The sequence below is a fragment of the Thermochaetoides thermophila genome, assembly GCF_000221225.1.
Source record: "Thermochaetoides thermophila DSM 1495 unplaced genomic scaffold scf7180000011821, whole genome shotgun sequence".
Taxonomy (NCBI): Eukaryota; Fungi; Ascomycota; class Sordariomycetes; order Sordariales; family Chaetomiaceae; genus Thermochaetoides; species Thermochaetoides thermophila.
This window is the reverse complement of record NW_006383037.1, coordinates 447,703-461,721: the sequence shown is the minus strand read 5'-3', so window position 1 is coordinate 461,721 and position 14,019 is coordinate 447,703. Positions and strand designations below refer to the sequence as shown.

Here is a 14,019-nt window from a genome sequence, read left to right as displayed (position 1 = left end):
GGTTTTGAGTGACTGAAACTGGAGAGTTTCTGAGATTCGGATATTTAAGACACCGCCGCGTCCCTTGCAGGCTGCTTGCTTTCTTACTCAGGGCTCCTGCTCGCGCATTTCCTTTTTATTATTTCGATCACCGCTGCAACCTGGAAACTTCAACAGTTAGAGTACCAACAAGGCCATGCCAACATGAGGTGCGATATCTGTCATCGCCCCCATCACACCAAGAGGTTGCCATTTCTGTGCGCAGTCGACGCGCGGAACCGCCTGTACGAGGGGCGACTCGAGTATGCCAGGGCGCTGATCCAGGCCGAGGAAGCCGAGAGCCGAGTAAACGATGCTCTCGAGAAAGCTGCCGCTGCTCGGGATCCAAAGTCGAAGCTGAAGAAGGATGAGAAAGACGTTGCGGCGGCCCGGATCGCCTGGCTCACCGCCGAAGAACAGGCTGCACTCGAACGGACAAGTCACATCATTGCCCAGGCCGACAAGCTACGGAGCGAGATCGAGGCTGCGCGTAAGGAGATTGCCGTCAAGAAGGACGCCATCGCTCGTCGCAGGTCGGACCTAATGGCTGTCACTGCGGGCACTGTGTCGAGACGTGCCCGGCAGCTGGACGAGGTCGAGCGGTCCACACAGAGACTGCGGTATAAGTGGAATCGGATTGCCGATGCCACGGCCATAACAAGAGCATTTTTGTGTGAAGAAGCTGCGAGATTGTATGGGCTGCGCCAAATTGAGGAGGGCAGCGCTAAGCGGTACGAGATTGGAGGCGTCGAGCTGTTTGATCTCCATACCATGAATGGTGAGTGAGTCTGCTGGCTGTTTTGCGCTACTGCTGCCGCCAAAGAGAAAGTCGTCGGTGAGGAGAAGTGGTGCCGATGATTAGACATCAAGATTAAGCATCGAGATGTTTGGTGTGTGTGTGTGTGTGTGTGTGTGTGTGTGTATGTGGTGTATCCTCGATCTCTGGCTGATGTTGTTGGACACAGGGTTGTCGCCCGAACTGATATCGACCTCGCTTGCGCACGTAGCGCATATTCTGGTCCTCGCATGCGATTATCTGGCCATCCGGTTGCCGGCCGAGATCACGTTACCACACAAAGACTATCCGCGGCCGACCATCTTCTCGCTCTCATCGTCGTATAAACATGACAAAGTTATTTTCCCAGGTTCAGCACTCGCGATTCAGCAGTCAGCAGCCGCAGCAGCAGAGGACAAGCGGCTGCCGCGTCCGCGCCCCTTGTGGACTGATAGACCGCTTCCGACGCTGGCGAAGGATTATCCTGACGTATACTCGTATTTTCTGGAAGGGGTTGCGCTGCTGGCGTATGACATCGCGTGGGTGTGCTGTTCTCAGGGCGTTTCCCTAGGTGACGGGGATCCATTCGAGGAGGTGTGTGCTATCGGGAAGAATCTCTGGCGCTTGCTCATCGCTGGGAAACATCACAATGCACATCAACCTCATAAAAATCGGCGACGCTCGCCCGAACCGGCTCCTTATTCGCCTTTATCTGGAAACAGTCCCAGGACCGAAGATATAGCGGGTGAAATGGCAAACCCGAAGTCGTCGACATCTACTCTTGGTCGTTGGTCTCATGGAACATGCCATTCTTATCTGGGGACTGCCGAGGGTATGGAATTCATCAGGAGCTTCAAGCTGCTTTCGCCATACAAGATATATGATAAGCTGAAACGACGGCTGTCGGCGGACGCGCCATTGATGGATTGGGAGAGGATTGAAGGCGATGAACTTGATGATGGATTCGAGGATGGCATGCTGGGCCGTATTGAAGCTGGCGGCAACTCTGCTGGAATGAATGCGGGAAATGGGCCGCCAGATATTCGTCTCGATCGTGGTAATGGCGGCGGCGGTAGTAGTCATGGTGGTATCGGCATCCCTAAGGGTACTAGTGGCTGGACGAAGCTGAGAAATCGGTAGAGGGGATTTCCCGTAGAGAATTACGGCTTGCAATACCGAAGTGGTTTAGTGAAGAAGACTAACTCCAAGATTCCGCAGGCGATGAGCAAAAGCCTGAATGCCTTCTGCTGGCCCTCCACTACTCTTACCCATTCTGTCCTAAGTGCGAGGATTGCCAGCCAGAAGTGAGAATAAGCAAAGAGTACTTTCATCAGCCCCTTCATCTTTTTAGTCGTTGTTCTTCCCACCAAAAGACAATCATGACGAAGACAAGGTCAAAGTCCAGATATTTCAGGTAAGAAAAGAGCTCAATGCCTTCTGTTGACCCTCCGTTACCCTACCCATTCTATCCAAACCATTCTATCCAAAAGAAGTAGAATCTCCAGCCAAGATAATACTAAGCAAAGAGTCTCCCTTTCTACCTTTTATCCTTCTTTTTGCCCGTTGTCTCCTCCCAGCTCACGATTGTCCTCATTCGTTCAGCAAGAGAATTCAGCAGGAGGGCTCAAAGTGAACGGAAGGGGCTGTGAGGGGGTGTGCTGGTATCAAAAAAAAACTGTGTGAGATCAAGGGAAAAGTCCAATGCTGTTTTCCTAGACACTCCATTATTCTAAACCAATCTCTGAAGATATGGTCAGGTTGATGTGTTTATATAATGAAATAATTGGCTGTACCTGATGCAACCAGCACAACTTTGATTCCTGCACCAGTGAAGCACACCAGATAAATGCTCACGACCTGCCTCCTGACGACAATGGACCGGACTTCTCGCTGATCCGGAGGTATTCAACAGCAGGCGGCACCTCGACTACGGCTGCTGGCTTATAAGCCCAACAGATGCTGATATAAAAGGTTGTCGTCGAGGCGCCGTAGAGGAAGAGTCAATGCCCCCCCCCTCAGCTCCCGGAACAAGCACCGAAGAGAAAAGGGAAGGAGAGGAAAGGAAGCAACAAAAGCAGCAAGTAACAAAGCTTAGCTCCGCGGAACGGAACGGAGGGGACAGAGCCCGCTGGGACATTGACGGCGGTATCGGGGAGTGCGCTAACCTTCAGGTGTCGCTCTAGTTGTCCACGTCATTACTGACAAGACTCGGCCCGGGCTTCCTCCTTCTCAACCTCCCCAGCCGGTGTGGCCATGGCGACCTGGGACCCGCCGGAGACATTCTGTTACGCACACCCCTGTTGAGCCTTCCCCCCCCCCCCCCGCGACACGAAGAGCAACAGCAGCGCGCCAGACGGCCTCTCATTCAATGTCGTCCTCGTCCGAGAAGTCCGAGTCGTTTCACATTCGGCGACACTCTTCATTTTCTTCCTCCTCCTCCTTCGCCACCAGGGAGGCCTGCTGCTGCTACTGTCACTGCCCGCTGCGCCGTTAACACTCTCCTTCGTCACGCTGGCTTCGTACCCTCGGGGACATCTCTAGTTTTCCCTTCGTTGACCACATCCGATCAAAGCCAATACCTCTTAAGACTACGACAAGGTCACGGTCCTTGGTCTGGCCTGCTTTCTTCTGGTTTGTCTGGCCTCAGTAACCCCTGGGCCCGGAGAATGGTAATGGCACGCAACAGAATGCGAAAGATGGGATTGATGAGGAGGAAAAATATCAGGGACGCGCAAGGACGTTGTGAAGACACAAAGGGCAAATCAAGAGTTTTGTGTTGCAGTTTTGGACATAAGGCGAATCATGTATGACAGAGAAGGATCACATGAGAAGTGATTGTTGACTCGATAAATTTGAAGGAAACACATGATGATTCCAAGGAATGGGGCAGAGGGCCAGGACAGGACAAAAGGGGGGAGCCTCAGTCGATGGATGTGGATGTGAACTGTCCTGGGGCTTAGAAGCTTGCTGTACTGAAGGAGCTCGAAACGTGCGCCAAGGGCAAAGAGGCAATATATATACATATATATACCATCAAACCTTGGGTAAGTCAAGGCAACCATGACGGCCAGACAGACCAGACTCGGTGTGCTTGTGAGCAAGCTAGCATCATGAACTTGAATTCCACACTAACTCCCCACATCACGGGGTCCATGAGTCGACAAGGTCAAAGAGCTAACTCCAAGCTCCCCGAGACGGAGGAAAGCTGGGCCGATAAGGACGAGATCGATGACATGCCCTTGGCGAGACACGACAGAAAGCCCAAAAGGGCAGCGGGGAACTCGATGACGGCGCTGTCTGTGAGCAAGTGCCAGCTAAAAACTGTTCTTAAGCTACACACAGAACGTCAAATGCCGCTGCCCGCAAAGAAAACCCGAGGAGGTTGGCTCTAGAGATACTCCGAGAAGCATCGGGGGCGACGCGGGGTGATAGAGCAGTGCGGTAGAGCAGTGCGGCAGGAAGAGTCAACACATGCCGCTCGACGCTCTGAAGAGAGGGGTGTTACTTTTCGGTTCAGTGGACAAGCCGAGTGGGAAATGAAGTCGTTAAGCTGGGAAGTCCCGGGCAGCAAAGACGACACGAAGGCTAATCAGAGTCGAGAATTTCGCCTAATTTTTGGTTTTGTGGACTTCCGTGCCCCCCCGTGGGCTTCTGTCATAATCCTGCGAGGGCGGCATGGTTTATGATTTAATCTGCGCGTTTATATACCTTAGATGGGCTTGTACTGTCATCTGGGCAGCCGTCAATACGGGATCGGCACGTTCTTTGACGCTATAGTCATGAAACGACAGTGGGTAGCATACTGATCCGTGGCTCAGCATTCCATGGAATAAGATAATCACGAAAATTAATTCCTTTCTGAAAGTTATAATGACATTGATCTTCAAGTTTTTGAGTTCCCTTCAAGATCATTCTGTCTTGCGGGCACTGAGTAACTGTCTGCAATGCGTACATCGCATATAAAACAAGATTGTGGTGCTGAAAGGACAAAGACATCATCATCACAGCACTGATTGTGCAGATTTAATTCCATTGATCCATGCAATTGCTATCTCAATCATCTCCATTTCATCGTCGGTACTTGCCCCAAAACTACAAGATCGCGATTCTGTTGGAGCAGTGTTTGGAAGGCGGACACTCCCAATTCCCATCCACAGCCAATCACCTAGCCATTCCGATCTCGACCTCACTCTAGAGCTACAAAAAATAGTGGCTGATTTTATACTGCTGATGAAAGTCAGTTTTGCTAATTTTTGGAACCAGAAAGTGTCTGAAAATCATCCTCCCCAGTAGTACTGACGTAGAGTCAGGTTGGTGTCTGCGTGAAACGAAATTGCTACCCTTAGGCTAATTTTTCCAAAAGATAAATGCACCTCAGCAACCTTTACCAATTCCCTACGGATATTGAAATTTCTAGACATATATCATCTTTTTCTGTTGCGTTGTTGCCGAGTGTTTGCTCACCTTGCCCAGCAAAACATGGCATGTCGTCGTGATGCGTCAGGGGTAAAAAAAAGTTGGCATCGTCCTAACCCAAACACTGGCCCCACAAGGATGGCAGAACATATACATCTTGATGGGGACCAAACTTGCAGCAACTTTGCAAACAGAAAAAAAAATTACATTTCTGCGCTTTTCTATAGGTTGACAAGTTACAGAGCAGTTAACAAGATGTACGTCGTCGCCATCACCGGTGACACTGTCTGGGGGTGGCTCTGAGTTTTCCGTCTCCAGGGCAACGCGCCAAGAGCTGAGAGCGTGGTTCATGCTTGGCTACCACCGGGCCTGAGGAGGCCCCGCGAATCGCCAAACGGTTGCGACGGGCGCCGGCGTGGAACGCAAATTTAAGGAAGATGTGTTTTCCGGGCAAATTCTACGTCCTACTTCTGGTTTTCCTTTTGCAGGTATGCGCGGCGTGTTGAGGTGGTAGACGATCGTAGAGAACACAAGTTGGGCTGTAGCAAACCCTAACCCGTGGGAGTGCTGGATCAAGAAAGCCGCAAATTTGAGCGATCGGCTGCGATCGCGAGGGGAGAGAGCGACGAAACACCGGCAAGTTAAGAAACCGTAAATATAATGAGAAAAAAAATTCGCGATTCATTCTTTGAGTTCAAGTAATTCTTACATGTCCAGTCAACTCAAAAGAGTTTCTTGCAGAACCGCTCTTCCGAATGCAAGCCTGATGTAGGAGCAAAAGATGATGACGGTCGCTTTCATCAACGAAACGGGCACCTGTCGACATATTTTCCATCTTCATGAGTATCGAGTGCGATAATTCGTTACTGTAGAGTGTCAAATATTTCCCTTGAATTAGAGTGAAGGCCATTTTCTCCGTTCTAGTTCCTTAGCGGTGTCGAGAGTGTCAAAGATTAATAAGCCAAGATGATCACTAAAGTCCATTATGATGAGAGTGGCTTTGTCAAGGGCTCCGTTGTCTACTACTTGATGCTGTTGGTTTTCGTTCTGGTTTCGCCAGGATTTCTGCTCTGCTTACGTTAATCGACTACGTATATGCTACTTAAGCTTACTCTGTAGTAAGGAAAACATCCTGAATGCATTTTGCCATAACGCATGAAGTCTGTATTACCACACATTGCCTAGATCCAATATCTTGCTGTTTATTATCTACATCGTGCGCAAGTGTAAAGAATTTTTGGCTGTCTTGCGCTTGATACCCACAACAAGGGGCCAAAGAGGTCTGGCGCATTTTGTGCCATCTCATGAGATGTACACAAATACAAAAAAGCAACCGATTTTTGGCACGAAAATAGACTTGGAAATATCCCCTTTGGAAAAGGGGCAGCCAAAACGTGTGGTGGTGACACCGGCAAAAGTGTGTGCCCAGTAACAGGATTGAACTGTTGACCTTCGCATCACTTGATATAGCCGAGAAGCTATATTAGTACGACGCTCTAACCAGCTGAGCTAACCGGGCTTCGGTGGATTATGGGTCCCAAGGATCTCTTGATGACGGTAAGCAGCAGTGGACGGTTGTGGGCCTCGGGTCACTTCAATACTCGACTCAACGGCGGAAGTGTCTCTACTGCTTACTGAAGGGAGGAGCATAATGGGAGATTCGTTGAACCATCAAAATTTCCACTTCCACGCGTAACATTGGAGCCAGACGTCCCAGTTACCCCCCTAGGCTTGTACATTGACACCGGGGAAGTCGCTAGTTAGTAATATCCAGCAGTGAAGACAGCATGATCGTGCCTTCCTCAAGCATTCCCTTTTCGGTAGGGAAGGGACGACCCAGCAAATTACCTAGCATATCGGTATTTCTTGTATGGCAGATCATATTTCTTTCCAGCGTTGACATCACTGTCGTCGCGTTGAACCAACTCACCGAAAAGGCACATCATCCAAGCCACCACGCTCACCACTCACGTCTCACTCATCATGGTTGTGCCAAAAAGTACAACTTGTATCGATGACAGAAAGTTCATCGGCCAGACCGCTGGGTGGGAAGTGCATCCGGCTACGGATGCCCATAATTGCCCCGGGTTTTTCTTCGCCGGCGGCAGGCGCCGGGGGTCGTGCTAAACCAGCCGGGGTCCTGATCAGAGGGGAAGCGTCCCATGCGTAGCACTTGTAAGGGTTCCCGCGGAACTATTATAGCCCGAGAGAAAGAGATAGGGTGCTAATTTTTTTTTTTTGATTCGCGGGAAACGCTAAGCGGGAGACGGGGCGTGGAGCAGGTGCTGGTCAGGGGAAGGCACGTGAGGAGGACAGAGGGGCTTCGGTAACGGAGACCTGTTGACAGGGAGGGTTGGATCTCATCTTTTCGACCAAGTAAGGACTCTGACGATCGCGCAATGTAGAGAGAACACCAATTCTCAACTACCATGTGGTCTCATCGTCGTCGCCGTCGTCGATAGCACAAATCACAGTCACACAGCCATGCTGTCATCGTCAAAGGGTAGAACTTGACTCTACTGCCCGTAAACGATCCCATCAGCATCAGGCTATGACTATGAAGTTTATGTCTGACTCTCGTATCGGTTCACTCTTGTGTTTGCGGGAGGAGTTGCACACCCCATAGAGACAAATCTGCAAGTGATGCCCCGGCACTGATGATCTCAGTCGGGTTGAATATCAAAACAAGAAGGCGCCATCTATCTGGGCTTTTACACAGCTTTTTCCGTTCCATTTGAACTTAGGCGGTCGTTCAGCGAGGTATGCTGCCGCTCAGCAAATAATATAAAGTACATTGGGTGATTAGAGTTACATTTTTTGCCAAACTCCGCTTTACTGAGGACGTCGAGGGTTATTAACATCTGGAGCTGATGGTCAAAACATCATTCCTTGCTCTTGATCCTTTGATACCCCATGAACAGTAAAGCAAAGCTGCGCTGTTCATTGGCTGTGATAGTCATGTTATATCTCATATAGTCTCAGTTTCTCGCCAGAAGAGGAACAGCATCCTGTCATTGCTCTTATCGGGACGTAACTGGGTAGCTCAAAGGCCCAAAATAGAACCGTTCCTCGCTATTTTCCATCCTACTTTGAAAACTATCTGTGAACGGATTTTCTTGATATAGATTTGGGTGATATTGACAAACAAATATCATGCCCTACGCATTTCGATCCCAACCATAACCACAGTCCAAATCTTCCAGTAACATTCGATCCTCTTTCTAGTCTACCGTTTCCATATAACCCAATGGAAAATCTCTAACCGTCGGATTATCACTGGAAGAGCCGACAAAATCCTTGAGAAGACGTATGCAAGTTGGGCAATTAAAGTCCCATATCAGCAGGCTTCGTCACAAGGATGTATCCTTGGATCCAAAACTTTGCCTTTACACAAGTGTTCAGACTTCCAACGTGTTACTCGAGTACAGGCTCCTGGCACACGACTTCTGTCAAAGTAAACTGGATCATCAGACATATACCAAGCCAGTTCACTCCTTTTGTTTGCGTAGTAAAAATGGATGACGAGTAGAGAAAGTCGAGCAAGTATATAAAACAGGACACTCAAAGCAAGAGCATACAAAAGTTTTACCTCCCGAAAGCCTTACGTGTTGGACGATGTGATGCTCCTGATCTGGCTCACCACTACATATCACTTCCACTGCTTCCTTTAGTTCTTGACCAGCCGGAGGGAAAAAAAAAAAAAAAGTAATCTCAAACCGCCTTATACCGAGACGCCTCATTTGCATCCACCCAGTCTCACAATCCAGGACAGCAAACTGAACCAAACAATGCTATTTCCATGCAATACTACGTTGATTCGATACGAACAAACTCCCAACCCATTCAATCCGTCCGTCCCGGGTATCGACACAGCCTACCCATCATCCTATCCATTCCTAATGATATGATACAAACCCGTCACCCCCGTTTTCTATCCTAGGTCTTTCCCGACCCACTTCATCTCCAGTGACCCAAGGAAGAACAATAGTGGGAAAATGTCCACAGCAAGAGACAGCCAACACAGAACAACCTCCTTAGATAATCCCCCACACTCGACATCATCCTGACAATCCCCCAACTAACCATCAACCTCCATCGGTTCCCCTTCACTAACCCCAGCATTCCTAACACTACTCCTCCTCCCCTTCTTCCCCGACCCCGACCCCGATCCCGATCCCGATCCCCCCAACAACCTCTTCCTTAGAACCAAAACCGCTTCATCCCATCCTTTATCGTCATCTACCGTCAAACTCTTCCCCACTCTCGCCCTCAAGAACTCCACCATCCCGCTCTTAACAAATCCCTCGCCATACACCACCTTCGCGTCAGGCTCAACAGACACATCAGGGAAGTCATCGGTGCTGGAAGGGGAGAGGGAGAGTTTGAAAAAGACTTCGACGCGTGTACGTAAAGTCGGGAGGAGAATGGAGGATGTTACGATCGCTACCGCCACTGCAGAGTCAGAGTCTTCAGAAGAAGAGGGGGTGATAACTGCCGTAGTGGTAGGAAAACTGAGCCTCAACCGGCGGACATACTCCGCCACTTGCAAGGCGCGGTCCCAACCCGCCGCGACGACTGCGATAAGCCGTTTTGGATCGGACCATGGTGCGTGTCGCGCGATGTGTGCGCGGAGGTGATGCAAGAAAAAAGCTTTTTCCGGTGGGGGAATTGTGTCCGAGTGGAGGAAGTCGATTGTGGGGGTTGTGCTGGAGGGGGAGACGATGTCGAAGGTGAGGGTGAGCTCACGCTTGTAGCGCAGGGTGAGGAGGGCGTTGTTGGTGATGCGCAGGACGGCCCAGCCGTGGTGACGTTCGATGGATTCTGTTTTTGCTTTGGGGGGTGTTAGTAACAGAATACAAAAAAAAAAAAAGCGGGCGGAGGAGGGAAGGGGAAAAAAAAAGGGCTTACCCTTAAGCTTAGCAATCTCCCCCGCCGACCAACCGCGATACTGCTCCCGTATCCTATCCGCCTCACGGATCTCCTCCAGATACTGCTGCTTCTGCTGGGTAAGCTGCTCAATCTTCTTATCCGATTCCTCCAACTCCCTACGCATCTCCTCCAACTTCTTAGCCTTCTCCTGTATAGCCTTATCCACAGCCAGCAGTTCATTCCTTGCATCCTCCAGATCCTTCGGATCGGTATCCGCCAGCTCCTGCGCCACAGCCTCAAGATTATCCTTTTCCGCTTCGAGCTCGTTATACCGCTTGACCATGTCCGGCAGGACAGACGCAATGAGCTCCTCCTGTCTCTTGAGAAGCTTGTCATCGTTGTCCATCCCCTCGGCGGTCTTAAGGAGGCCTTCCTTGAGGCCTTCCATGAGCTTGGTGCGCCACTCGTACCACATCGCTTTGCTGAGCAGCCGGGCGTGAGTTTTTACGTTCTTGAATTGGTTGTCCATAAGGGCTTTGACTTCTGGAGTGGCATTCATGTACTCGCGGAAGAGGGGCGGGTTATCTTCGTAGGTTTCGACCTCAATTTCTTTGATGATGCGTCGCCCTTCGGAGATGTATTTTTTGAGTTCGCGACAGGCCTGGGTGTGTTAGTCGGTTTCTTGAGTTCAGGGGTGATACAGCAGAACTTACATGCTGATACATCTCCAACTGGGGGACAATACACGCCCCAGCGACGACACACCGCTCCAGAGAGACATCCTTCGGATCAGGGGCACCTCCATCTTTGGACGCATTAGGAGCCGTCGTATGCCTCCTCTTGGTCGCCGTGAGCTCCATGAAATGAATCCCCGTCATATTCAAGAAATCCTGCAGATGAATCCGCTGCTCGCCATCCCCAGCAGCCGCCTGCTGCACTTCAGCCTCATTCACAGCCCCGTGATGCTGCTGCAGATCCATAGTCGGCGGCTGCTGATGATCATCCACGCCCCTACCCTTCGACGTTGTCGCTCTCTGGGGCGAATTCGGCACCATCGGCGTGGTCGCATCTCCTCCCGGCATTATACTCTGCCGTGTCCTCCTCCCCGACGGCGACCCAAGCCTAATATTCTTCACCGGACTCCCCTGTACGCCCTTCAACCTCTTCACCCCATCCATTAACTCCTCAGACCCCTCTTCATCCTCTTCATCCATATCCAACTCCTTTGGCCTCTTCCCTAACAACCCAACTGCGCTCCCCACATGTAAACTCTTCCTGCCCCTCAATGGATTATTTTTCTTCGGACTCAGCCCCGAAATCATCTCCCTAATATTTTTCCCTTCCATCTCCTGATCCTCCTTCTCCTTCTCAATCTCCTCCTCCATAACCCTTGGGTCAGTAAACGCCACCATCCTCTTCCCACCCGCACCTGCGCCCGCCCCACCCGGCACGCCAACGGTCGTGGGGACAAACTCCTCCGCCGCCTCACCAATCGACGACCTTCGATCAATGATCTCTGCAACACGGGGGGATCCTAGACCCGGGCGGTCTGCGCCTTGCCCGGAGAGACGGCGGCCTTGGGGGGTAAGGATCACGCGTGGTGTGTTCAAGCCGGTGTGAGGGTCCTGGCGGAAGAGCTTGGATTGAGTCGTTGCGCGGGGTGTGGTTTTAGCGGGGGAAGGGGAGAGACGCATGGGGGAGCTGGAGCCGGTTCGGCGGGGGGAGCTGCGCGTAGGGCTTTGTCTCTGCCTTGGCTTTGCGGCGGTTCGTTGGGGGGAGGGAGTTTGCCGCATGGGGGAGCTGCTTGGTTGGGCGGATTCCCTGCCGGGAGAGAGGGCTCGAGGGGGCGTGCGACGCAGGCCTTTGCCTTGGAAGGCGGCTAGGCTGTTGTCGGGTACAGTCTGTGAGGATTGAAGCTTGGGATAGGACACGGGCTTCTCGGCCGGAGTCGGGGCTACAGAGGCCGGCTCGCTGCCCTCGCGATCCATGCCCTTTCTAGCTGGCGTCCTGGCCTCGGGTGTGGCAGATGGTTTGATGATGCCCCCGACTGCGGTGGTCATGTCCATGCCGGTCTCCTCCATTGGCTCATCTTCCTCTTCATCATCTTCACCTCCCGGCAGGAGCCTGCTGACGCCAGTGAAATCCATCATTGTATCGTTGTCGTCAATGTCGGCGGCCATTGTGCGTCTACGAAAGTTTTGCGCATTGCTGAGGAAGTTGGCCCCCAGAAGACCACCAACGGCAGCCGTGAATTCCATGGACATCTCTTCGTTAGCGTCGATCTCGGCTTGGGTGCCGTCCGAGGAGGGATGTTTGGCAGGAGAATCACGGATGCCGCCGACGGCGGTGGTGAACTCCATTGTCTGTTCGCCATTCTCGCTGCCTTCTGACTGGGGGTTGTTGTCGGGCAAGAAGGACTTGCGGCGCAGGAAGGCCTTGGCTTTGTCGAGGATGCCGCCGAGGGCTGCGGTTACGTCCATGGACATGCCCTCATCCATCTCCTCATCTTCGTCCTCCTTGGGAGGTGATGGCGCCTTCGAAGCGGCGTTGGCATTGGTGCTCAGGATCTTCCCCATAGCGTTGGTCATGTCCATCTCCATGCCGGTTTCCATGTCCATCAGGTTGGAACCGCCATCTTCAGCCTTATCCTCATGATTATTCGTGCTTGCCGGCTCACTCTCTTTAGCCCCCTGACTGCTCGTGATATTCTCCCGGTGCTTCCGACCCCAGCCAAACCCGGCAATGGCTTCCTCGTCGTCGTCGAGTGTTTGGAGCGTTGCCCTCCGCACAGCAAGCCGCAGATTCTCCTCCAAGCTATCGTCGAGGTCATCATCATTAATAGTAGCCCGGCGCGGCGGCGACGCCAAGGAGGCGAACGACATCTCTTCGGCTGACAATACGCTGGTGCCATCATCCTCCGTCTGGTCTCCCGCTCCGCTCTCCGAATCATTACCCGTCGTAGACCCAACCCCTGAACTCCGTCTTCTCCTGCTATCAGCCGGGGACTCTTCTGAATAATCATGGGAACGCTCGTTCGGCGTCGAAGGATCGGCATCAGAGCTAGGATGCTGCCCAGGAGACTGCGAAGCAACGGACGACGCGCGACGGGACGATTCCGTGGACGTAGTCGAATCCTGCATCTCAATCTCATGGAAGGTGTGCAGGGTCGCCTCCGCGGCAAAAGACACACGGCGGTTAGCCAGCGACTTTCGCCTGGCCTCTCTGCGCTCGGCGATCTCCCTCTCCAGGGCGGCTCGCTCCCGCTCTTCCCGCTCGCGCGCCGCCGCCTGCTGCTCCTCTTCGGTGCGAAGCGCCACCTTAGTGCCTTCGCCTGGCTTCGGTCGGTATGCTGGGATATCTGGGAGGGGCGGTAATGTGGGCTTCAGGATCGACTTGGGCGGCGGTCCTGTGAAGACGGCGAGGGACTGGAACAGTGTCAGCATCTTGCCTCTGACTCCCACAGCCTGAGTCCCTTCGGTACAGGCGCACTCACAGCTCTGCGGTTCCCCGTCCCCGACTTCAGGGCGTCAAACCCTCCTGGCCCCATACTCTTGCTGCGCGACTTCTTACGCGCGGCCGCCATGTCGCTGGATTCGCTGGTCGCGTTGTCCTTGTCTCGTCTAGTCGCCGTCGTAGGGGCTACTGCAATCGATTTGCGCGATCGCCGCGTCGGCGGCGGCGCAGCGTCACCGTGCGACGCCATTGTTCAGACCATTGATTGAGTGTTGTGCCCTTGAAATATGCTGTCGAGAATATCGAGATGCCGTCGTCCTGGGCTCGACGCGGTCCGAGTTCCAAAACCGCGACGGGGACCGTTGCCCTGCACACGGCAGAGGGGGCGCCTGTTTACAATGGCCGCCGTCATCTGATTGGCTGGGCTGAAGTCAAGTTCAGCAAGGTACGTACCAATGGAGCCCCATAAGGTCCACTCCTATGTGGCT

General features: G+C 52.4%; 2 protein-coding genes and 1 non-coding gene across 3 annotated transcripts; 1 reads left to right on the top strand and 2 right to left on the bottom strand.

The window, feature by feature from the left end:
• Positions 1-183: 183 nt before the first annotated feature.
• Positions 184-1,933, top strand: CTHT_0060320 (uncharacterized protein; the record flags this gene model as incomplete). The annotated part of the gene is made up of 2 exons (XM_006696286.1): positions 184-796; positions 984-1,933. The coding sequence occupies 2 exons, from the start codon at positions 184-186 to the stop codon at positions 1,931-1,933; spliced, it is 1,563 nt and encodes a 520-aa protein (XP_006696349.1).
• Positions 1,934-6,631: 4,698 nt separating this feature from the next.
• CTHT_0060310 lies at positions 6,632-6,728 on the bottom strand. Its single transcript has 2 exons — positions 6,691-6,728; positions 6,632-6,667 (listed from the first exon to the last, which is right to left on the bottom strand). It is a non-coding gene; the product is annotated as a tRNA-Ile (tRNA).
• Positions 6,729-9,287: 2,559 nt separating this feature from the next.
• On the bottom strand, positions 9,288-13,781 carry CTHT_0060300 (uncharacterized protein; the record flags this gene model as incomplete). Its single annotated transcript, XM_006696285.1, has 4 exons — positions 9,288-10,030; positions 10,118-10,739; positions 10,792-13,503; positions 13,572-13,781. 4 exons carry the CDS (start codon positions 13,779-13,781, stop codon positions 9,288-9,290), a joined length of 4,287 nt encoding a protein of 1,428 aa, XP_006696348.1.
• Between the last annotated feature and the right edge of the window lie 238 nt (positions 13,782-14,019).